The following is a 24,660-nucleotide window of genomic DNA, read 5'->3' as shown; positions in this document are numbered from 1 at the left end:
ACGTGTTGTGACCACAGAGGTCACACCATAAATAAAATATAAATTCGAATCAATATTAGGATGATTAATAAGGTCTAATAAATTATTAGAATGATTATAAACTCAACATTTTTTATCACAGTGAAGGGCACCATGGGCTTTCAGCCTTGCTGGGAACTGGCTGAGTTTGCCCACTGAGTTTCTGCACTCTCTGGAAGGAGCAACTTTGAGTTCATGATCAACTTTAGGGCTCGAGTTTAGCACCAGAAACGCTCAGTATTTGTTATCAATTGGTAATTCACTGCTGTTCCACCACCCCAACAGCCCAGAAGGAAACATGACAGTGTTTTGCAGCCACCTGAATGGGAGATAAATGCAGAAACTTGATGTAACAGGGCTATGACTAATTCCTAAGGACTCTCTGGCAGAGCAGGACTTCTGAGAGCCATTCCACCTCTCACATGGAGCTGCTCCATGACTTGGGAACTGGCCCTGGACTTTCTCTCCTCCTCACAACAAGACCCATCAGGCTCATCCAGACTACAGCAAACAGCTTGAAAAGAATGCTGCCAGCCCAATGCTGCCCTGTGCTATCACTCATTTGTCCCGGACTGTTAAATTCACACCTGCAAAATGAGGTTTGTAAAAGCAATGGAGGGAGAGAGAGAGAGCTTTCCTGCAGCACGCTTCGAATCTCAGGACCCCTCTGTGAGGTCCAGAAGCTTATCAATAATTTTTTTCTGAAGGGGAGGCAGGTTGGAGAGAAATCCTCTCTGACAGCAGCTCGTGATAGGGCAGGAGGCTGAGGCCGCTGCTCCCCTCCCTGCCCGCACAGGGACCTGGAGCACCCAGCCAGCCCCTGCATCTCACCAGCATCCATCTCCTGCTGCTTCTGCCATCCCTGGCTCCTCCAAAAGCGCTCTCACTCCAGAGTTAAGCCACTTGGGAGCAAACTTTCCAAGGCACTTCAATATTGTGTCACAAGCCCACGAAGGGAAGCGGCCACAAATCATCCTCCAGCCGCATTATGGAGAAACTCACCCGCACCCAGAGCAAAGGCTTTCCTCTTGGAGGTTTTTTTCCCCTCTCCTACCTGAGTTTTGAGTTCCCCCGGAGGTTTCCAGCGGGCAGGAGTGGCCTGGGATTGAGGATCTACGTTATTTACTGCTCTACACTGGAGTAGCGTCCCGGTCGCCAAGGCAATGACATTGGAGCTGCTGAAAGCTGTGTGAACAGCGAGGCAAAGCTCCTGCGCTCCTTCCTGGGATAGGAGGCTGTGCAAGGGGGTGGGGAGTGCTCAGCCAAGCGTGCCAGGGAATTAAAGCTGGTCACCAGCGCCAAAGTGACGCTGGGCAAGTTGGCTGTGGGGGCTGTGACAGTGGTGGCCACCTGGCAGCAGCGCTGGGCTTTAATCGGGCACAGAATCAGGGCATGGTTTGGGTTGGAGGGACAATTAAAGATCACCTCATTGCATCCCTGCCATGGGCAGGGACACTTTTCACTATCCCAGACTGCTCCAAACCCCGTCCAACCTGGCCTTGGGCATTTCCAGGGATGGGACGTCCAGCAAAGATGGATGTCAGCATATCAAGGAGGTTTTTCCCCTCATTGGATAGGCAGACTGAGCAGGTTTTGTGTTTGTATTCAGCCAAGGGACCAGATCATCTCTCCCACAGGGATGGGGAAGGGCTCTGGGGTTCCCTGCACTGCTTCTCCCGGGCAGCAGCGACTCAGGGAGGAGCACTGGGTGAAGAATGAACATTTCTGATTAAAAACCATCACCCATGAGGTTAATTATGGATCACAGACACCCTGTCACACTGACACCCCCCTCACAAACTCCCGTGTCACTTGCTGGTCGCTTGCCTGGGATCACCCAGGTGGGCAGCAGGCTCTGCTCATCCTTGGGCACCACTGCTGGTGCTCAGCTCCCCTGTCCCCAGCCGGGGACACAAAGCCACCCCCCTGCCCACAGGCACCCCCACGTTACGGGGAGGTGGTGGTGACAGCACAGCAGCTGTCACACCTGTCCCTCTGCTGTGGGGGCAGAAAACTGATGCATTCACCCCCCAAAAAACACACGGCTGCGGCTGGAAGCAGCTTCTGGAACCCAAATAATCCCGAATGAAATCACGACTCCAATCCTCAGAACCTCTGATCATGAGGTTTATTCTTGATGGTGACTGTGCCCTCCAAACAGGGTGGGGGGTGCCACCCGGCCGAGCTGTCACTGGGACATCTGGGGACTTCAGGTAATGCTGGGATGACTCTTTGCAGATTTTAAAGCAATCAAGTATGAAAGAAAAAAAAAAAAGTGTATTTTTTGACTCCAGTCAACAAACAAACTCAGTCTCTGTCTGAGTTTGTCCAACTGAATACCAGTCTTGCAGAGATTTGCAACAGATTTTTGTGTTGGTAGCAGTAGAGTTCTTGTGTGTGAGTGAAGCCCTTCCTCACACCTATGTGAGGAAGTCAGATTTTTGGGCCAAAAATCCCAGGGATACACACCGTGGGGACAAAGGGAGGCAGTTGTGCATCCCCTGGCTGTTCATAAAATGTGTATTTGATGATTGGCTCTTCGCAAATATTAAATGGAATACTGTATCTATTATGGACGGTTAGTTTGTAATACTGTATGAATCCTTTTAAAATAGTGTGTTAAATGTAGTTTTAGGTTATCACATAATGTTAAAATAGAAACTATGTGATGAAAGATATTTTTACTAGCTCAAGGAATGGGATAAGATAATCAAGAAACTCTTCGCATAGAGATAGCAACAACACGAAACCTGAAGAGTTACAACCTCCTTATCAGAAAAACCAAATATTCTTCCACCTTCTCTCTGTCTTTATGGAACCACCAGGATTAAGGGGAGGAAGTTGACAAAAAACAGAAAAATTCTTAATTTGCAAGGAATTTATGCACCATGTATGAGATACATGAACATGCAACAGGCTGTTGCTTTTAAGGATTATCCCTTTGTTCAAGGCATGTTTTTGGCAGCTCAGAGCCCGAAAACATCTGGAAGTCCAAAATTCTTTGCTTTTTATTGTCTTGGAGTGTCCTAATCCTCATTGTCCAAGTTTTTATTACTCTAATTTTATTACTATTTTTAATGACTATTTTATTACTAATAAACTTTGAAGATTTTAAAAAACAAGTGATTGGTGTTTTTCACATCTACATTGATTGATTGATTGATTGATTGATTGATTGATTCCAGTCACTTCACATCCTTTTTGCTGGCGTATCTCTATTCCAATTATTAGTTTCTCTGTCCTGTTTGGGGAATCTGGCGCGACATCCCACCTGTTCTCCCATTTTTGTCGGTAATTAGCCGGCAACAGTGATTAGCCCGAAGGGCTGATTAATTAGCCAGAAGGGCCGGTTAATTAGTCAAGGCTATTCCAGGCGCGGGACGGTGCGCGGGGAAAGGCGCCAGATAAGGGGGGTTTCCCTGAGGATAAGGAGAGGAGGGAGAACTCACCCCGCAGCTCATTAACCGCGTCATTACCCGGCTCATTAGCAGCTCATTTGCATACCAATGCCGCCTTCCCGCGCGCTTCCCGCCGCCGGGCGCCCCCTGCCGGGCCGGCGCGGGACCACAACTCCCGGCGTGCCCCGCGGCGGCCCCGCCCGTTCCGGCGGGCCCGGCGGAGCGGCGCGGGGCGGCCGCAGCGCGGCGGGTTCGAATCCCGGCGGCGCCGCGCCCGCCATGAACTTCTCGGAGCCCTTCAAGCTCTCGGGGCTCTTGGGCCGCTTCTCCCCCGACGGGAAATGCCTGGTGAGTGCCGGCCGCGGGCAGCGGCGCCGTGCGGCCCGGCACGGGGCCCCCGCGCGGCCGGGCCGGGCTGAGGGCGAGGATGGAGCCCCGGGGAATGCCGGCCTGAGGCTGCTGCTGAGGGGCAGTACCGAGACCTGAGTCAGCTTAAATTAATCGTAATCTGTTAGGCGAATTGTTTAAAACTAAGTATGACTTTAAATTAAGTAGTACCTGAAGGGAGCCTCCGGGGAAGATGGAGGGGGACTTTCCACAACGGTTTGGAGAGGCGGGACGGGGGAGAGCAGCTTCAAACTGCCTGAGGGCAGGGCTGGACGGGGGAGAGCAGCTTCAAACTGCCTGAGGGCAGGGCTGGACGGGGGAGAGCAGCTTCATCTGCCTGAGGGCAGGGCTGGACGGGGGAGAGCAGCTTCAAACTGCCTGAGGGCAGGGCTGGATGGGGGAGAGCAGCTTCAAACTGCCTGAGGGCAGGGCTGGACGGGGGAGAGCAGCTTCAGACTGCCTGAGGGCAGGGCTGGACGGGGGAGAGCAGCTTCATCTGCCTGAGGGCAGGGCTGGACGGGGGAGAGCAGCTTCATCTGCCTGAGGGCAGGGCTGGACGGGGGAGAGCAGCTTCAAACTGCCTGAGGGCAGGGCTGGATGGGGGAGAGCAGCTTCAAACTGCCTGAGGGCAAGGCTGGACGGGGGAGAGCAGCTTCAGACTGCCTGAGGGCAGGGCTGGACGGGGGAGAGCAGCTTCATCTGCCTGAGGGCAGGGCTGGATGGGGGAGAGCAACTTCAAACTGCCTGAGGGCAGGGCTGGACGGGGGAGAGCAACTTCAAACTGCCTGAGGGCAGGGCTGGACGGGGGAGAGCAGCTTCATCTGCCTGAGGGCAGGGCTGGATGGGGGAGAGCAGCTTCAGACTGCCTGAGGGCAGGGCTGGACGGGGGAGAGCAACTTCAAACTGCCTGAGGGCAGGGCTGGACGGGGGAGAGCAGCTTCATCTGCCTGAGGGCAGGGCTGGACGGGGGAGAGCAGCTTCATCTGCCTGAGGGCAGGGCTGGACGGGGGAGAGCAGCTTCATCTGCCTGAGGGCAGGGCTGGACGGGGGAGAGCAGCTTCATCTGCCTGAGGGCAGGGCTGGATGGGCTCTTGGGGGGGAATTCCCTGCCTGGGTGGGCAGCCCTGGCACTGGGGGCCCCGAGCAGCTGTGGCTGCCCCTGGATCCCTGGCAGTGCCCAAGGACACGGCTTGGAGCAGCCTGGCGTGGTGGAAGGTGTCCCTGCCCAGGGCAGGGTGGAGCTGAATGAACTTTAAGGTCCCTCCTAATCCAGACTATTAAGGGATTCTATTAAATAAGGGGTTCTGTGAAATAAAAAAAGTTATAAGACAGAAAATATTTTTTTAAAAACTGGCGTTGCGTACCCAGCAGTGATGGAATTGAGGATTCTACTTACTGCTGTAAAACCCCCTTTCCCCTGGGTTAGTTCTCACTGCAGTTCACAGTGGAGCTCAGCACATATAGAACAGAATTACAGAATCCTAGACCAGTTTGGAGTGCAAGGATTTTAAATCTCATCTGGTTCAAAGCCCCTGCCACACTCAGGGGCACCTTCCACTATCCCAGGTTGCTCCAAGCCCTGTCCAACCTGACCGTGTACAATTCCAGGGATGGGGCAGCCACAGCATCTCTGGGCAATCTGTACCAGTGGCTCACCACCCACAGGGAGGATTTTTTTTTTAAATTGAAACAGAGCATTGACCCTCTCTGAGCTAAGCCTGGCATCACAGCGAGCCTGGCAGGGACAGCCCTGGTGCTCCATCCAGGATCCTGCCCCAGCTCAGCCCTGTCCCCGTCCCCCCCAGGCCTCGTGTGTGCAGCACCGTTTGTTGGTTCGGGATGCCAGCTCACTGCAGATCCTCCACCTCTACACCTGTGTGGATCAGATCCAGTACCTGGAGTGGTCCTCAGACTCTCTGTTCATCCTGTGTGCCATGTACAAGCGGGGCGTTGTCCAGGTGAGGATGGAAGCAGGGCAGGACTTTCCCAGTTTGGGTGTGATGCGAGTGAGAGCTTAACAGCACTAGTCTGAGGCTTTGCTGAGGCACCTTGATAACACACTTTGAGGATAACCCAGCATGCCAGGATTTTGAAAGCCACGACAAACATCTTAGTTTGAAAAAGAATATTTAGGATAAAAATATCTAGCAAAACAGAGATTTCTTACTGCAGTAGGAAATAAACAACATGCAAGCTTGTTAAATGGACCAAACCCATTTAGATGTTGGATATTCAGCATATTTGTCACAGAGAAAAAGCCAACCCCACATCCTTTGCCATTTCTATGACCACCCAGAGGTATGGGACTCACTTTTGCAGCGGGATCCAGCGCCAGTCCTTCATGGCTGCGGGTGCTTGGGTGTTGCTGAGCTGCCTGAGCCGGGATGCAGGAGCCTGTTGGCAGCTGCAGGGAGCCCTTCCGAGCAGAGGTGTGGGTGAGCTGATGCTTTCTGCTCTGTCTGCTTGCTCCCTGCCCCAGGTCTGGTCCCTGGAGCAGCCGGACTGGCACTGTAAGATCGACGAGGGCTCCGCGGGATTGGTGGCTTCATGCTGGAGTCCGGACGGGCGTCACATCCTCAACACCACCGAGTTCCATGTGAGTGTGGGGGCAGGCTGGCTCCCCTCGGTGTCAGATGGTGCTGTCTGCCCTTTGCCTCCCAAAATAACCCAAAGCCCTTAAAGCTGCAGCAGTGGTGGAGAGCACGGATGCAGCTCTGTACTCCTGTGTGTAACTCGGGTTAATTCCAGTTTGTTGTGTTTGTTGTTCCTCTAACATTTTGTCCTCTTGCTTCTAGTGAAACACTAAAAAATGGACACTTAAATTTGAAGGTACAGTTGTTTGGTTCAGAACATATCCTGATGGTTTTGATTTTGGTGGCATTCATCACAGCAATGTTGCTTGCACGGTAAAAAAAAGCTCAGGGTTTCCAGTTAAAAAAAGCCCAAACCATAAACTATAAATGTTTCAGAGTGATTTTAAATTAAAACTTATAGGCTTATTGACCTGTGAGATGAGATTTAGATCCAGATCCTGGAAATACTTTCCCAGTTGTTTGATTTGACGCACAGGAGCCAGACTGCTGGTGGAACCACTTGTGAAATTAAAATTATAACACCTTTAATGCTTGTTAAGACCTATATTGGGGAATGCTACTAATGGAGAATCCAAATTGGTTTGTGGATGGTCGGTTTGTTGGAAGACTTGTGGATTCTGACTTTTCCACCTTCTGGATTAGAGCTGATGATTCCTGTTATTGAGTACAACAATGTATAGTCAGAAAATAGCCAATAGCTGCACGTGAGACATTTTCTTTTTGTATTTACTCTTTCCAAACCTGTGGAAGGGTTTTAGATGACAGGATCTTGTGTCATAACACTGGTTAGCACAAAATTTACATGCTGCAGTGCAAGATTCCCCCTTTTTTGGGGCAAATCCCAGTGTTAGTGGGATATGGCTGTGGACTCTGCCGTGTGTATGTACTCCTCCATCCCTCTAGATAGGAGTGATAAATTTAGGCCTTGGTTTTCCCAGGTGTGAATTGCCCTGATAGCAGCAATAAAATATAAAAACAAGCCCAGAATCCAGCCTGGAGGCAGTGTAGCCATCCCTGCTGGTCAGGCAGCAGCAGAGGAGGCAGAACTGCAGGCTGGGGCTGCTTGAGGCTCCCAGAGAAGATCTCGTGGCACGTGCATGTGGGGGTGGACCAGCGAGGATTTATTGCCTCCCAACAGAACTCAGTTTGACCTTAGAGGATTTCATTAAGCCTTTGCCAAGTTGGCATCTGTGTTGGGATAAGTTTCCTTTCCAGCTGTAAACAGGTTGCTAAATTAGCTGTTGTCAGACAGCTGCCAGGGCTGGGCCCTGGTTGGAGCTGTGTTTACTCCCTCCCTGCTAAATCCACAGTCTGGGGGGATGGATGTGGGCAGTGCTCAAGATATTTAATATCAGTGTGTTATCAAATCCAGTGATTGCCTGGAGGCTTTGGGGGTTCCCTGTCAGCCAGCTCAGCTGGGCTTTGGTCACTTCCAAACAGCACCAAGTAACCACTCCTTATTCCTCAGGTCAATGTGTGGACTCCACTGAGAGCTCCCAAGGAACTTTCTTATTTCCTGAGTTTTTTTAAAGGTTATGGTTGTGCTAATTTCTTTCTAGCAACCTGTACTTACTAGTTGCTCAGAAAAATAATTACAGAATCCCAGAATAGTTGGAGTTGGGAGGGCGCTCTGGAGATCATCCAGTCCAACCGCCCTGCCAAGTCAGGGTCTGGAGCAGGTGACACAGAAATTGATCCAGGTGGGTTTGGAATGTCTCCAGAGAGGGAGACTCCACACCCTCCCTGGGAAGGTGTTCCAGTGTTCTGCCACTCTCCATGGAAAGAAATTCTTCCTCATGCTGAGGCGGAACTTGTTGTGTTTTAGTTTATGGCCATTACTCCTTGTCCTGTCACTGGCACCTAAAAAAAGGAGTCTGGCACCATCCTTTGACACTTGGAATTCATCAGCTAATTTGTAGGGTTTCTCTGTGGTCAGTGTTCCTCCTCTACTGAAATCCACTCTGAGAGGCAGTTTCACATTATCAGTGTGTCCTGTGGAAAGTGTTGAACCCCATGTGACTCCTTCCAATGCCATTATTCCACCAGAATTTACAGGCACAGGTAGAGCTTAACCATCAGCTGCAGGTGAAGGATCTGAAGGAAAGCAAATGAATCCTCTTCACATTTCTGAAAGTGCTCAAAGCCAGGCTGGACAGGACTTGGAGCAGCCTGGTCTAGAGGAAGGTGTCCCTGCCCGTGGCAGGGGGTGGGAGAAGATGAGCTCTAAGGTCCCTTCCAACCCAAGTCATCCTGGGATTCTGTGATTCTCTGCTTCCTCATGTTTTGGGATAGATAGTGTGAAGATGTTCTGGAGTGTTTCTCTGAAGAGCTGTGCTTATAAACAACATACTTTGTACTTTGTCTCATTCCATCTCAAGTCCTTAAGCATTAAGGACTTCTTTGGAACTCCAGCAGCAGGGAAAAGTGTGTGTTTCTGTGTGTATCCCAGCTGATCCTTGGTAACTGTGCGTGGCTGCGTTGGCTGAAAAATGCTTCCTGGCGAGGAATGTGCTCCGAATAATCTCCTGAAATCCGGTGCTGACAGACACTGCTATGTAAGGGGGCCGAGTGACCCAGTCAAGTCTGGGACAAGAGTTGACAGTCATTTGAGCTGTAGGTTGTTTAAAAGTGTGTTTTTGTCTGCTGAAAATCACCAGTCCTCCACCTGCCTGGAGCTGTCAACATCGGGCCGTGGTCCTGGGCCCGGCGCTGGAGACTGTTTATCACGTTACCATCTAAATACTTTTTATTTCTCAGCTGCTTTTAGGCTATTTTAAAAATGCTTCTGCTTTTGGTTTGTTTTTCCACTGCAAAACAACAGCTGAAAACTTCTCAGACACCATTATCATGAGGATTTGAGTTTGACAATTCCACTCAATCGAGTCATCTATGCTGAAGACAAAGTACCCCAAAAAGGAGCAGTGGAGAAGGGCTTGCTGTAGATTTAACTAACCATGGGCTGTTCTCCTTGTATAAAACCAATTGTCCCTTCTCCATGAATTCCCTGCAAAAGGCAACGAGCAGCAATGGAAATTTCCTGTCATTTTTGAAGCGTTTGGTTTCTTTTCTCACCCTCTGTGTTTGGTGTTTCTGTTGCTCCTGATCCTGTCTGCAAGCTGTGACATAATCCTTCTAATCTTCTTCATCTCATTTATGTTGGCAATTTAAATGAGATTGTGGAATGTTCCAGGTGGGAATATGAAGGTTTTCCCTTTCAGTCACAATTCAATTGTAAACACAGTGTAAAGGGAAGGGGGTGTGAAATCCATACATTAAGCACATAATGTGAGTTTTTCTGTAGGAATGTCTGAGTGGGCGCAAAAGGAACAACAGAAAAGGATCCTATTTTCAAGAATCAAAATTATTTGGTTTTGAATGTTCCTAGCACTAGACCAAACCATAATGTTGTGATTTGGATGAGAAGTTACAGTGGAATTAATAGAATATATCTGTGTGCTTCCCTCTGAGCCTGCAGCCCTTGCAGGGGAGAGAGTGGAGTTGAACAGAGAACAACAGGATGAGAGGACACAGCCTCAAACTCAGCCAGGGAAGGGTCAGATTGGACATCAGGAGGAATTTCTTCATGGAAAAGGTGGTCAGGCATTGGAAGGTGCAGCCCAGAGAGATGAGTGGTGGGAGTCCCCATGCCTGGAGGTGGCACTTGGTGCTCTGGGATGGGTGACAAGGATCAGGGATCAGGCACAGGTTGGATTGGACTTGATGATCCTGATAATCTTTCCCAACCTCAATGAATCTGTGAATAGAGGATTTGAAACAAGATGATCTTTAAGATGATCTGTGATTCTGTGATCTTGTTAGATGTTAAAGGTGTGTTGTGGCTGATAGATGGATTGAAGATGAGGGCTTTGCTTATTTGCATTTGCTTAGAGGCATCTTGTTTACTTGTAGTCTGGGTTTTTGCAGGTGTGTTTTTGTGTGTGTGACTGTGCTATGAAATGTGTGCTGGCTGTGCCCTGTGGGCTCTCCCCAGTGCTGCAGGGGCACTGGGGTGGTTTGCTGTCCATGTTTTGGGGCACACAGGGCAAGGCAGTGCCCCCTAAGCAGTATCAGGGTGTGATGACACTGTGATCAAGTGCCAGGAGCATGTGCTCAGCAGTGAAGAACAGGAAAACCATTATTGTCCTCCCTAAGGAATCACAAAGCTCGACCCTCTTGGAAAAGCTGCTGTTTTTACACCAAATGGAGGTTTAGGTTGAATGTTAGGAAAAATTTCTTCATGGAAAAGGTTGTCAAGCAATGAGACAGACCCCCTCAAGGGAGGGGTGGAGTCAACATCCCTTGAGGGATTTAAAAGACATTTAGATGTGGAACTTGGGGACGTGGTCTGATGGTGGCCTTGGCAGTGCTGGGGAAATAGTTGGACACAGTGGCCTTTGAGGGTTTTTCCATCCTAAATGATTCTGTGCCTCCATGATGGAGCACAGATGGATGCAGAAATACTTTGAAACAAAGGTGGCCTTGCCTTTTCTCTGGCTGGGCCTCAGGCAGGGCAGAGGTGACAGTGGTAACTCAACATGGGATGTGCTGTGTCCCATTTCCAGGGATCTGTGTGCTCTTGAGCTCAATATGAGCAGCAAGGTGTTGCCTCCTGAGGTTTGGAGCAGCCAGTGTGGTCCAGGATGGAAGTGTGTTTGATGCCCAGCAGGCCAGGAGAGCTGTTCATGAGGCTGAGTAGCAGCACTCAGATGCCTTTGTCAGGAAAAATGATGATCCAGCCCTCAGCATTCGAAGCCTGCAGCTGCTAAGCTTGTATTAAGTGGCTGGAGAATGTGTGCTGTGTGTTTTGCTCAGGGGAGGCAGGGCAGCCAGTGCATTTAGGGCTGCAATTAATAGTCCCCGGCAGCATTTCAGTGCTGCAGTTGCTGCAGAGGAATGTGTGGAGGCATTGTGTTGGTATTTTTAAAGTAAATCTTGCCTGAGGAGCAGACTGACAAGGCTGGCTTTGGGTGGCCGGAAGTGAGTGGCCCCAGGGATAAAAGTTGATTAATTCATCTCATGGGTTCCTCCAGGAGCTGCTGAACTTAGAGGAGGAGATTCTGCCCCTCTGCCCTGCCCAGGTGAGACCCCACCTGCAGAGCTGCCTCCAGCCCTGGGGTCCCAGCACAGGAAGGACCTAGAGCTCCTGCAGAGAGTCCAGAGGAGGCCCCAGGATGATCAGAGGGATGGAGCAGCTCTGCTGGGAGGAAGGGTGAAAGAGCTGGGATTGTTCACCTGGAGAGGAGAAACCTTGGGGTGACCTCACTGTGGCCTTCCAGTGCCTGAAGGGAACTTACAGGAAGGATGGAGAGGGACAATTTCCAAGGGCCTGGAGTGACAGGGCAAGGGGGAATGGCTTGCCACTGACAGAGGGCAGGGTTCCTTCCCTGTGAGGTTGGACAGGGCTTGGAGCAGCTTGGTCTACTGGAAGGTGTCTGTGTCCATGGCAGAGGCTGGGACAAGATGAGCTTTAATGTCCCTTCCAGCCCAAATCATTCTGTGATTCCATGGAAAAATATTTCTGTGTTACTTCTTCAAATCTCAGAATTTTCCTGACGTGTAAGGCAGAAGGGTCTGTTTGGGATTCCGTGGATCTCTGATGGGGAGGCAGTGTTTATTTGGATTCTGAAACTTGGTTTGAACCCTGTAAATCCCTTGAATTCTGCTTCCCACCAAAACTGATCATGTCAGCAAGGGAAAAAACCTTCAGCTTCTGTTGCAACACAGAGCCTGCAGATTACCAGTGAAGCAGATCCATAGGCTGCTCCCTCAGCATCCTTTGTCACCATTGAGCAGTGCCAGGTCCTTCAGGGAAGGAAAAGGTGTGTTGAGGACAAACCTGCAAAAAGGTCTAGGAGAACCTTCCTCCTGAGACTGCTGGGGTGCTGCTGGGCTGTGTGGGGTGTGGGAGGAGGAGGAAATGGGCACAATGCTGGTGTTTTACATAATGGATCAGAAATAATTTTGGTGTTCAGTAGTTCAGGGAAAGGCACCTTTGTGATAGAGGTGCTTCACTGGCAAAAGTCCTACCTGTAGCTGTTCCTTGGGGCAGTAAAATGCAGGAAAGCACAAGTGAAAAACCTGACCCTGGAAACATTCCTTGCTCCAGCTCCAAATGCAAAGGTTCACGTGCCATCCTGGTGAATGCCCATGTGTCTGGGGCTGCCGTTGCTAAGGGAGAGGGAGTATTTGTTTTTAATTGGGTAATGTGCAGATGGCAAGGCACAGCCTGGAGTGCAGCTGTGACCTTGGGGAGCTGTGGGGAGGCTGGGGCTGCCTTGGTGCTTGTGGAGGCACAGTTCTCCAGAAATCCCCCAAACACCAGTGTAAAGCCTCGCTTTGCATAGCAGGTTTTGGGTGTCTGAATTTTTCAGTAATTCTGTAAGGGTGCCTCCTTGTGTGTGCCTGAGGAGGGAAGAGCAAAACACAAGCCAGCCATCAAAGCTAAGGGTTTCTAAATGTTGTAAAATACAGCTCGATATTCATGCTTGATAGCCTTTCCCCAAGGGATACAGTGTTCTGAAGGGGTTGTAACTTATCATCCATTAATAAAGGCAGGAAACTCCCCATCTCTCCTCCAGATTCTGTGATGAATCTTGTTTTTCCAACTGCAAAGTGACTCTGGGCAATAGATTGGGAAGATGTTTATGCTAATGTCAGGAACTTCAGTGTTTGTGAAGAGGTTTTCTTCATATCAGTGGTGTGAATTTTGCATCCCCATCTAGAGTACTTATGTAAGCTTGGGGAAAATTCCCTGCTAACTGCCAGAAATTGGGAAAGAATTCCTCATAGCTGCTTCCCAGGTTATTGTGTTATACAAAATAGCTGCAGAATTAATTAATCACAGAAGGTTCATTGATTCACTTTGTGTTGCTGAATTAGGTTGATGTTTTCCTATTAATTCTTTTTTTTTTTTTTTTAATCTACAAAAATAACCAAAACTGCTCCCTGTCTCTGTGCCAGCTGCGAATCACAGTGTGGTCTTTGTGCACCAAGTCTGTGTCTTACATCAAGTATCCCAAAGCATGCCAGCAAGGTAAGTGTCACACACCTAGCTGGGAATGGTCCTTTAATGTGGCAGAAAGGGAAAATGACTTTAATGTGACCACAAACCCCATTTTTGGGAGCAGGGTCTGGTCTCATCCCTTCTGAGCAGCACCTGCAGCCAGGTTGTGGTGTCTGAGTGAGGGATTCCAGCAGACCCATGTGCCTGCTCTTCACATGTGTTGTGTTTGCCCCTGAGGGATTTTTTAAGACATTAAATTATGCTGGACGTGCTCGCCATGAAAAACATTAATCCAAAGTGACTTTTGTCATCTTCTGCATATGGAAAGGCTGGAAAGGGAAGCTTGTGTCAGGGCTGTCAGACCACATGGCTGTGGTAAGCAATTTCCTGCCCAAGGCTTGTATCCATTATGTATTCCATATAAAATCCAGGAGGATGGGGAGCAATGCCTGAGAGTTGGTGGAGACCTGATGGTTGCATAACTGATCCTTTTAGCCAGGCTAAATGAAGTGGTTATTTGAAATCTGTTGGGTTTATATAACAACTGTCAGTGGTTAGATGTGTTTTGAAGCATGCTAGAGCTCTGCATCCTGAGAAATTGTACATTCTGAGCTTAAAAATTGCTGACACAGTGAATCAGTAACTTCACTGTGCTTTGCCTTGATTAATGTGACCTTCTGTGAAGAGATTCTGTCTCCTCTTTTAGTTCTGCTTTGAATTGGGAGTAACTGTGCCTTGCTCAAACTCATCAGCTCTTCTGCCTTGCTGCCTGATTTCTATTTAAGCCAGTTTTAATTAATCTGTCCCATGGCAGGGGTGGCTTTCACCAAGGACGGGCGGTACATGGCCGTGGCGGAGCGGCGCGACTGCAAGGATTTCATCAGCATCTTCGTGTGCAGAAGCTGGCAGCTCCTCAGGGTGAGCTCTGCCTCTGCTCCCACTCTCCTCTGGACGTTACCTGCACATATTGCACACTACTCCATCAGAAACACAGAGAATAGAAGTGCTTGGTACTTGGGACATGTGATACAAACTGTTCACACATGGGATCAGCCCATCAAGGGTGGCATTGGCCACAGGCTGAATCTGAGCAATTAAACCTCACCAAGGACTTATCTGTATCTTGTGTCACCTCTAATTTGGGAATTCTGAGCCTCACCAGAAGCTGAGAGAAAATTTGGGAAATGTTCCTAAATGTTTGTCATGTTCCAGAGCTCGTCCCTAATGAACCTTGTAACGGAAGCTGTGGCTGTCCCCTTCCTGGAGGTGTCCAAGGCCAGGTTGGATGGAGCTTGGAGCAACCTGGGATAGTGGAAGGTGTCCCTGCCCTTCCACTATCCACTAAGAAAAAAAGACTTTTTTCTTTTTTTTTTTCTACCAGGGCTTGGGAAATTGCAACCTGGAAATGTAACAAAAATGTGGGAATCTTTTCAATAGGATAGCTGTAAGGTCCCTTCCTTACTGGAAGGGATCCCAGTACAGATCCTGTACTGGGCTTTAAGACAAGGAATTAGCCTTCTTGGATTTTTGACTGATTCAGTGTAACTAATTTAATTTTCTTATGAAATGCTGTTCATTTGAAGGTATGGAAACTTTTAGCTTTTCTGTGGAGGGGATCAAAGATCCACTGAATGCAGCATGTATTACAAGAGGAAATATTTTTGTTGCTACTCTGGCAGACAAAAAGCTCTTTTGTGTTTGTGGTAGCCCTTGAAAGGTTAAAACTGAACATTCTGTCAACTTGGATACAACAGGATTTGTTGACACGTTTCAAATGGTTTCGTGGTTTCTCTTTTGTGGGCAGCATTTTGACACTGAAACCCAGGATCTGTTTGGGATTGAATGGGCTCCCAATGGCTGTGTGCTGGCAGTGTGGGACACGTGCCTGGAGGTAAGAGGAAAAGCAGATTATTTTCTTGTAGAGCTCAAGCTGGTCTTTGGCCATCATACATAAAGCAGTGACTAAAATTATTAGTGCTTAAAATGTTTCTTTTGAACATAAAAGGGTGTGAGTCCAGCTTTTGTTAAATATTATGCTTATATTGGAGATGGGTGTCCTTGCAAGTGGATGTCGCTGTTCTTTAAATCTTCAATGACAGCAAATTATTTCTAATTTATTTTGCAAAAAAATTGTAAACATTGCAGAAGCTACTACTGAAATAATAATGGAAGAAGAATAATGGAAGAGTGTAAGAGTCTTCTACAGCTTTATTGACATTGCACTGAACAGTGATTTTACAGTTACTGGAAGTACTCATCCAAAAATAGAGCAACAAAGCCTCTTAACTCATAGACAAGAGATCATTTGTACCTTTGTATTTGATTGCTGCATGTTAAGCAGGCAGAGTTTGGCAGGATGATTTGCTTGCCTGTGGTTTCTAGCAGCGTTTCTGGATTAGAGTGGCTGTGCTGTGTTTCAGTACAAGGTGCTGCTGTACTCCCTTGATGGGCGGCTGCTCTCCTCCTACCGCGCCTACGAGTGGCCCCTGGGCATCAAATCCATTGCCTGGAGTCCCAGCAGCCAGTTCCTGGCCATTGGCAGCTTTGATGAAAAGGTGAGAAGTGTTTCTTGCCTCTTTTATCTAAATCATTTGAAGAACTTTGCCCTAACAGTCTCGCCTTGCCACGCTTCCTGAGCCAGGTGCGTATCCTGAACCACGTGACGTGGAAGAAGATCACAGAACTTGAGCATCCAGCAACCATTGCCAGCAAACAGACTGTAAGTGTGGATCCCAAATCCATGGAGACCTTAGCAGAGCTTGGGTACTGCTGTTTGTATCTGAAAGATGCTGATTAATCCATTTTATTCTGGAGACATTTTTTCCTTTTTTTATCTGCCAGGGCTTGGGAAATTGCAATGTGGGAATGTAACAAAAATGTGTGAATCCTTTCAAATTTGATGAAATATGTGTCTGTGATTGTCTCTCTTTAGCAGTAATGGAGTCTCAGATGCTCCTGTTGTGTGCCAATGTATTTTGGGTGTAGGTGGTGGCTGCATTACAGATTTGGGTGTGCAGGCGATGGCAAACTGGAAAACTGAACAGGAGAGATTTGTCTCAGCTTCATACAATTCATAACTTTAAACAGTGCTGGAACTGGACTGTGTTCAGATTTTCCATCCTGTGTGGACAGGCTCATCCAGCTCACCTAAAGGGCATTTCCTGGAACATCTGTCAGCATTGATTTTTATCCCTTATACCTGTACCTGCAAGGTCTGACAGATTCTGGGCTGTTGGCAGCAGGTGCAGAGCTGCTGTTCCCAAAATCCTGAGCTGATCTCATCCCTGGAGCTAACAAGAACAGTGTGTGGTGCTGTTTGCCATTGCAGAGGACCTGAACAGACCTCCTGGAAGAGTCTGTATGTGGATTATAGGCCTACAATATTCACATGACTCTGCCTCTTAACCAGAAGCCAGGCACAAGCCATTAAAGCACCTCAGCAAAGCTTTTCATGGCTGAAAAATGCCTTAACTTCCAGTTAGGTGTAAAATATGTCATGGAAAACAAATGGAAATAGCTCTGTTAATCTCCACTACACAGACAGGAATTGCAGTTGCTGTGTTTTATCCTGGTGCTTGTGTTTGGGAGTATGTTGCAGGCACACTAAAATATTTTTGCTATTTTCCTTCTGCAGCAATGCGCTTTCTTTGTGACAGAATCCGATTAAAGATTTTTGGTTGTAAAAATGAGATGTTCCCACTGTAATGGGGATGATTTAATTTGCTGTCAGAAATAATGAACAAGGTGCACTCCCTCAGGCTTTTTCTTCAGTGTTTTTCCTGATCATGGTTCCAAGTGGCCCATGATTCCCTGGGAATACTGGATTCCAGATCTGCCTACTGAAGCCCTTTCCTCTGCTCATGAACCAGGGGATACTGAGATGTACTAAATGTGCAAATGAGCCAGTGGGATGTGGGTTTTTGGTAACACCCCATGTCCAAAGTCTCCGAGGCCCTTCTGTAGAGCTCTCACTTGTTTTTTTGTAGATTGTGTATAAAGAAGTGGAGAAATCCCCAACTGTTGGCACAGAGAGACTTTCTTTCCCTCCAACAAGAGAATTGGCTAGTTCTCTCTTCAGCACACAGAGTAAATGTAAGCCAATGTTTACTCAAACCAGACACTTGAGTTTGTCTTGGGAAGTCTTTAAATAAACATTGTAGGTGAACTCTGCCCCTTGGACAGCGGAACAGATCCTCTGGATGTTCTCTAGGGCAGTAAAAATCAGTCTCAGTCTTTGTGGCACTGTAAATCACCTTTGGTTGACAGTATTTGAAATACTAGTTAAAACGTGTAGAAAAATTACTCTCCTAATTTTCCTGATTTAATCTCAGTCTTGCCTGAATTTCCAGCCCTTCCTTTTCTGCAGGAGGGCAGGAATAATAGTAGGGTGGCTGTGTGAAGATGTAGTATCTTAAAGCAATTGAAATTTTGATTAGAACATCTTGGAGAAGAGTAAAATTATGGTCCTATCACTTCAGAGATGAGGGGTTTTAACAGTTGGATGTAATTGCATTGTCCATCCAGGCTCACTTAGTGAAATGCTTTTATTTCCCGTTCCAGATGACATTTCCCAGGTGCCAGTTTCTTTACAGTACATCAAACCAGTTGCTGACAGGGCAAATCCCAAAGTGGGAGTTGGGATGTTGGCCTTCAGTGCAGATAACTGTTTCCTGGCAACCAAAAATGGTAAGTTCCGAGTGCCCTGCCTTAGAGGGGAAACCATGTGGGGCATGTGGGGGCTTTCCTTAGCAGAAGTGATCCTTTACACTATAAAAAGAGTCATGGCTCTGTAGAATCAGCTCTGTTGTGAGATATGTAACTACAGAGGAATCCCAGCCTATCTTCTAGTGTGTGTTAACTGGTGATCAGGGCATGAACTCAGCCTTATCTCTGTATTTAATGGAAATAGGGGGGTTTTATATTTCTTCAAGTTTGTGTGAGCTCACTGTATTGAAAATGAAAAAATTCTTCCCACTTACAGCCTGGGTCTCTTAAAAGACAGAACTTTGCACAGCCTATAGCAGGAGGAATTCTGACTTCTTGAATAGTGAAAATCATGGAATTAATGTTCCATTTTTCCCTTTGGTCCTGAGGGGCTGTTTGTGCCTGGATGCCAAAGCTCTGGGTCAGGTGTAAAACCCATCAGACAGATTAGTGTGATAAAAACCAGGGAAGGACTGGGATATGGACTAGACCACTTTTACCTTCTTTTGCAATATTTCCTGAAGGCTCTGCTTGGCAAAACTCAAGTGGTGCTAACCCTGGGGCGTACCTAAAGATTTGTGTCATACGAATGTGTTTATTCCTGTGCATTTAGAAAAAAACACACATGATCCTTTTATCCTCCAGCTATCACACAGCTGCTGCTTCCTCTGCAGATAACATTCCCAACGCTGTGTGGATCTGGGACATCAGGAAGCTGAAGCTGGCAGTGGTGTTGGAGCAGCTGTGCAGCATCCAGTGTTTCCAGTGGGACCCCTGCCAGCCCCGCCTGGCTGTGTGCACGGGCAGCAGCAGAGTGTACCTGTGGTCCCCAGCTGGCTGTGTTGTCGTGCAGGTGCCTGGGGAAGGTGAGCAGCAGCTGCCACAACCCCTCAGCAGCTGCTCAGTTGTTGGAAACTTGGTTGCTGAGAATTTTAGACTTTCTGTGCTGACAGGCACTGAGCCCCAAGAGAACACTGCATTGACCTGAGGCCATGGAGGCTTCCAAAATGGAATGATAGAACTGGGATTGTGGGTGTGGAGTTTGAATAGAAGTGTGTGATACCACAGGGTGGAAAACTTTATAGAGTTTGAGGGTTTAGAATATAGTAATATATATAAAGCAAGGTGGAGGTTTTGGAGTGGAGGCTGGTCCCTCCCCTTTTCCCCCTCCTCTCCTTTTCCCCTTCTCCTCCATGGGTTTGGGTGGTATTGTGTAATTGGACAAAAAGTCCACATTGTGAGCCAATGGTGGTTTGTCATTGGGTTAAAAATAAAAATAATTTAGGTGTCATTTCTTAATTGGACAGTTTATCCATAAAAGGTCTTGTAGAGAGAGAGATACAGCTCCATTTTTAGTTTGTTAGAGTGAAGTGCTCTGGAACTTGGGGTTTGTAAGACTATAAGAGAGATAAGAATAAACATCTGGATCCCAACAAGAAATACCATCTCACAATTTAATCCCAGCCCTGACAGAAAAGAAGCAAAGATCCAGATTCAGTGAAAAATATTATTCCATTTATAAATTGATCTGAGTGTTATGCTGGAGATAGCTCAGGTGTGTCCTTGGAGCTGTTTAAAAATGGGTGTTCTCTCCCTCAGGAAAAGAGGAGTTAATAGTGAGACACAGGAAAAGTCTCGGGGACAGCACGGGGCCTGCAGGGATTTGTGTAGCTGACTCCAGCTGCCTTTCCTCCAGCAGGAGGATGGGCTGCCAGCTCCTTGCTGACACACTCTGATCTCTTCCTCCAGGTGACTTCCAGATCACGTCTCTCTCCTGGCATTCCAGTGGGGACTCCATGCTGCTCCTGAGTAAGGACAACTTCTGTGTGTGTTACTTGGAAAGAGAAGAGGTAAAATAAAATAACTAAAATGCATTAAAACTGCTCCCAAGTCTGAGGAAGAAAGAGGAAAGGAGTGAAAATCTGTTGCCCAGTCTGAAGTGTTTGTATTTATAAGTTATTTATTTGAAGGAGCTCCAAGCTCAGTGTGTGGAATACTGTGACTGCATTTGAATGAAGTGATGTAGCAAGTGAAATGTAAGGAATGAGTGTCTATTGCAAGAAAACCTGAATCTTGAGGGAGTTGATCTTTTTCAACTCTGAACCCTTATTTTCTAAAACTGTAGCTCTGTGTATATATAATGTATAGCTGTTATTTAAATTTTCTATTTCCAATAAATATTTTGATAGTTACAAACTATAAACCTGCACCTCTGCACTTGAAAGTCTGTTTCAGAGTGATCAGTGATGTGATGATGTAGTGATTTATCCCAGCACAAGGAAACTGTTACTTGCACACAAATAATTTTGGGTAACAGTAACTGTGCCTGGGCCACCGTGGATTTATTACATGGAATCTTTGCCAGAGGGATCACAATTGACACTTCAAGATGCTGAATTACAGGTAACTGAAATGGGAGTTTTTGTCCCAGCTCTGGTGCCAAATAGGAGGGGATGGTTTGGCAGGGAAGGAGCAGTTGGATATCCTTCCTCCTTGGCCTTCCAAAGAGGGAATTTCTTGTTTAGGAATTCACTGGATGCTTTTTCTTTTATTACCTAATCTCACAGCCTCAGTCTCCAGAAAATGAAGAACAAATACCAAGTAAGACTTGAAATTTTAACTTTACTGCAAGGTTAATGAAAATTGAACAAGTAACTTAGAAAATGCATGGAGAAGCTTGGAAAGCTGGATTCAGGACTGACTGCAACAGGAGTTTCACAAACACCCACCTACATTAAGGTCAAAAACCCCACCACTGCAGCACAGTGTTCATCCAGCAAATAAATGCTCTGATGAAAGGGCATGGAGAGAAGGTCATGCACAAGGAAAAAGCTTATTAGTCACCTCCTGAGCAATTACAGCTGTAATCTCTTGGGCTGCTTCTGAATTTCATCCCTGGATGAGAGGTTCAGTGCAGGAATGTATGAACCAAGGCTGACACACAGTGTTGGAAGTTTTCTCTGTCTCCATTAAAAAGTCTGGCCCAAACTAGAGTGGATTTAAGAAAAATGGCTGAGAGTATCAAGCTAACCAAAATAGAATTCCTTTTTAGTTCTACAAAGAACAGCTTTGAAGGCAAACGTGTTTGTGAGGCTTTTGGCAACGTTCTCTCACAACAGTCTTTATTCTGTAGCTGCAGCAGAGGAACAGAAGTAGAGAGGAAGTTTGAGTAGGTTCTTAGAGGGATTTTTACAAGAAGCTCAGAAATGCATATTGAGTTCACAAACTGCTGCTGAGCAGGTGGAACAGTGCAGCTTTAGCAAAAGCTAGCAAATACAGTTAAAGACTGACTGACAGCTTTGAAAATTCCTAACAGGCATTAATCAGAGCACTGAGATCATAGTGATTGGAACAGCAATTCCTCTTAAACGACACAAAGCAGTCCCAAGCACACGACAGGATTTGACACCGTACACAGGGACACAGCGGGGCCGTGGCACAAAGGTTCTGCTGTGCACTGGGGGTTTCAGCAGGTTCCAATGGCACTTCATGGACTGGGAAGAGCAGGCACTGGGACACAGAACACACCACACACCCTGCATAAGAACCAGTGGGGGCTGTAAATCAGGTACAAAATACAAGGCTGACACCACCCTGCTTCAAATGCAACCTGTGCATTCCCCAAACAACTGGGAACTGTCCTACAATGTCCCCCTTTCCTTTCCTTTCCTTCCCCTGGTGACTTTGCTTTATCACGTGCTCTGCCCTCAGCACCCTCTCTCCAGGGCACCACCAGCAACTCACTTGCCCTTGAATAGCTGATACACAGGGGGTTTAAAATCCAATTTTGCCTCTTGTCATGGAGTAGCCCAGCTTGGCCTCGTTGTTGATGAAGGACATCAGTCCCAGGTAGGTCTCGATGAGGATGGGCCGCTCCAGCACCAACACCCCGTTAGTGCTTCCTGGCGCTGGGCGCTCCTTGTGGGCTTTCTTCACAGCCTGGATCAGCTGTGTTTGAAAGTTTTCCAGCTGGAAGAAAAGAAATCACCTTGCTTTTGCATTATTTGTAAACTGTTAAGCAGCTGCTGATAGGGAATGGTGAAGGATTAGCATTAAAGCTGGAGCTGTCACGGCTCTATGGGCTGCGATAGTCACAGTCTGATATTTAACCTCAGTGATTCAGTTAATTTCACACAGGACACTGCTGATGTGTGACTTAAACAGGGAAAGATTTATCAGTGACCAGGTGTTTATTTCTGACTCTGGTTCTGCCCTGCTCACTGATGTGTTATGCTTAATAGTGTTCTAATTTTAGGCAAACCTTCAGAGGGAAGCAGCTGTTACAGAAAGAACTGAGAACCACCTTGGTCAAGATTTTCAGTGAGCAATTAAACTGTCTGTTAATTAGCTGGCAGTCCTAGATGAAAAGACCATAAGCCTGTCAGGTAAGTAAGAGCAGAAACAGCCCAAGATCCATTTGCTTCTGGGTTTTACAGGACTTTTTACCTTCAGTTTTGGCTTCCTCTGTGTTTCAGCCAGTTATGTGTGGCTGGCAAAAATAGGCAGTAGGGCCACCTTACAAGTCAAAATTTGGAGACTGGGGAGATGGAGGTCCAAATTGTACCTCTGATGTAACTGATTTTGTTTGATTAATCGATGTATTGTTTAAAAAGTAATCCAAGTTGTGTCTACCCTACGAGCTCAATGAGCTGCCTGGAGCGGGTCCTTACCCGGCACAGGGACGAGATCTTCTCGTCAGCGTCTGCCATGGGGTGCTCGGTGAAGGTCACGTAGGGGATGTTGGTGGACCAGGGGTTCCACCTGTTGATGAAGGAGGCTCGGCTTTGCTTGTCCCACTGGATGCGGATACCGACACCTTCCCTCCTGACAGTGCAGAATGAACAGGGTAAAACTTGTCTCTGAGCAAGGTTACCTAAAAATGTTCTGTCTGGAAATGACCTACTTGGAACCAGAAGCTCACTTGAAATATAAATGATAGTAAATTTTACTGAAGGCAAGAAATGCAGTAATTCAGTCCCTGGAATGTGCAAAGGGACATTCTTACGAGCTAAGAGCAAGAAGGTGAAGCACCTGGGACACCCTGGCCATCCTTCACAGCATGTGACAGCTCCAGTGTACAGGGGACCTGCCACTCACAGCTTTCTACTCATGCTAAGGTGGTAGTGCTACTACTTACTGCATTATGTAATGGTGAGGAGTTTCTGCACCCAAATCTTCTCATCTTATCTTGAAAGTCTTTGAGCAACTTGCTGTTTGTACTCACCACCCCATCAAACCAGCAGAGCTACCCTGAGGTCTTCTAGTAAAGCTTCAGGAATTGTTTGCAAAGTTAAGCAAACAAAAGGAAGAATTCTCTGACCATTCCAGTGGTCAGGCTGACAGCTCAATCTGTTCCCAATATCTCTTGCCTGTGGCTGCTTACTTGTTGAGAGATTTGGGTGGGAACACAAACTCCCCCACAGAGATGGTGTCCACGGCACTGAGGGCAATCCTGGTCACATGCTGGCACTGCAGGCTGATGAAGTTGTACTTGCAGACCAGGAGGGACCAGTCCGTGATGAGGACAAGGCGCTCCTTCTCATTGTTCCAGTGATCGATTCTGGGGAGAGAACAGCACTGAGCTTTAAGTGGTTCTGGCTCCTGGCTAGAAACACTCAAGAGCCTGGCAGAAAGAATTGCTGAGGAGAACAAATCTGAAGTCTTGGTGATGCTGTATTTTCTGTTACTTTGCCTTGTATGATCAGGGCCAGTGCAGGGCTGAGGGTCTGTGCCCTGCCGCACACACAGGGCTTTGGGACAGTTTCTTAAAGCTATGTACGCTTTACTGCAGGGGACAGTTTCTTAAAGCTATGCCCACGCTTTACTGCAGGAGTGGGTTCTCTGTGGGACTGGATTTCTTAAAGGCTCAAGTAGGGAGTGAGTGTTGGTCTGGTTATAACGAAATAATGCTATAATGATGGCTGCAGCCAGCCTGAGCAATTCCGGGCCTTGGAGGCGGATTAATATTCACCAGGTTTAACAGAGAACAGCGCCGTGGGCTGCGCAGCTCTGGCCCAACAACGCGGGGCCGAGGCTGCCCCGGCTCTCGCCTCCCCCTCCCGGAGCGCCCGTCCCATCCCCGCGGAACTCACTCGGTGAGCAGCCACACGCTCTGCACCTCCCCGTCCTCGGCGGGCAGCACGACCACGCGGATCTCGCTCACCGCCTGCTCGATGGTGCCGGGCTGCGGGGGAGAAGCAGAGGTCAGGCAGTGCGGGCGGGCCCCGCGGCCGGCCCGCGGCGCTCCCGGCGCGCACCCGGAACACGAAGTACTGCCGCAGGCGGCCGGCGCGGCCCGCGCTCCGCACGCTCAGCGGCCGCAGCGTCTGCCGGGCCGGCGGCGCGGCCGGCTGGAAGGGCGGCCCGGCTGCCCCCGGCACCAGCGTGGCGGCCCCGGGGCTGCCGGGGCTGCCGGGGCCGCCGGCCGGGCCGGACTCGTCCGCGTCCCGCAGCTGCAGCATCGCGGCGGCGCCGGGCGGGCGCTCGGAGCCTTCCGGGGCGGAGCGCGGCGGCCGGGCCGCCTCTCGCTCCGCGCCGCGCCGGGAGGCGGCACTGC

At 48.2% G+C, this 24,660-nt stretch overlaps 3 protein-coding genes across 10 annotated transcripts in view; 1 reads left to right on the top strand and 2 right to left on the bottom strand.

Annotated features, from left to right (window-relative positions):
- TP73 (tumor protein p73) overlaps window positions 1-6,242 on the bottom strand; it is a 34,105-nt gene extending 27,863 nt beyond the window's left edge. Inside the window, exon 1 of one of the 2 annotated variants that reach the window (XM_085558826.1) lies at window positions 6,115-6,242. In XM_085558826.1, the coding sequence (XP_085414952.1) occupies window positions 6,115-6,146 (32 nt within the window). In that variant the 5' untranslated portion in view covers window positions 6,147-6,242. Of the gene's footprint in view, window positions 1-1,072; window positions 1,222-6,114 lie in introns of those variants that run through there. The other variant, XM_021534293.3, reaches the window with a different exon arrangement.
- Window positions 3,627-20,307, top strand: WRAP73 (WD repeat containing, antisense to TP73). Of its 4 annotated transcripts, none has more exons than XR_014949780.1 (12): window positions 3,627-3,764; window positions 5,609-5,761; window positions 6,283-6,399; window positions 13,358-13,430; window positions 14,215-14,318; window positions 15,205-15,291; window positions 15,821-15,955; window positions 16,042-16,119; window positions 17,387-17,492; window positions 17,961-18,086; window positions 18,750-18,970; window positions 19,854-20,307. XR_014949780.1 is itself a non-coding variant. In XM_021534277.3 (12 exons), exons 1-12 carry the CDS (start codon window positions 3,696-3,698, stop codon window positions 19,961-19,963), a joined length of 1,350 nt encoding a protein of 449 aa, XP_021389952.1. In that variant the 5' UTR covers window positions 3,627-3,695; the 3' UTR covers window positions 19,964-20,307. The 4 variants fall into 4 exon arrangements, 3 of the variants coding, with proteins under 3 accessions (XP_021389952.1, XP_085414954.1, XP_085414953.1); XM_021534277.3 differs by having other exon boundaries at window positions 18,779-18,970; XM_085558828.1 differs by lacking the exon at window positions 5,609-5,761 and having other exon boundaries at window positions 18,779-18,970.
- TPRG1L (tumor protein p63 regulated 1 like) lies at window positions 19,598-24,580 on the bottom strand. Of its 4 annotated transcripts, none has more exons than XM_077788138.2 (6): window positions 24,362-24,580; window positions 24,197-24,288; window positions 23,488-23,664; window positions 22,775-22,928; window positions 21,849-22,073; window positions 19,598-19,938 (listed from the first exon to the last, which is right to left on the bottom strand). In XM_077788138.2, exons 1-5 carry the CDS (start codon window positions 24,563-24,565, stop codon window positions 21,879-21,881), a joined length of 822 nt encoding a protein of 273 aa, XP_077644264.1. In that variant the 5' UTR covers window positions 24,566-24,580; the 3' UTR covers window positions 19,598-19,938; window positions 21,849-21,878. The 4 variants fall into 4 exon arrangements, with proteins under 4 accessions (XP_077644264.1, XP_077644263.1, XP_021389954.2 ...); XM_077788137.2 differs by lacking the exon at window positions 19,598-19,938 and adding an exon at window positions 20,707-21,640; XM_021534279.4 differs by lacking the exon at window positions 19,598-19,938 and adding an exon at window positions 20,707-21,614.
- Window positions 24,581-24,660: the final 80 nt, after the last annotated feature.

This window comes from Lonchura striata, chromosome 21 (assembly GCF_050655825.1).
Source record: "Lonchura striata isolate lonStrDom1 chromosome 21, ASM5065582v1, whole genome shotgun sequence".
NCBI lineage: Eukaryota > Metazoa > Chordata > Aves > Passeriformes > Estrildidae > Lonchura > Lonchura striata.
The sequence above is the reverse complement of the archived record's forward strand: the minus strand, read 5'-3'. Positions and strand labels throughout refer to the sequence as shown.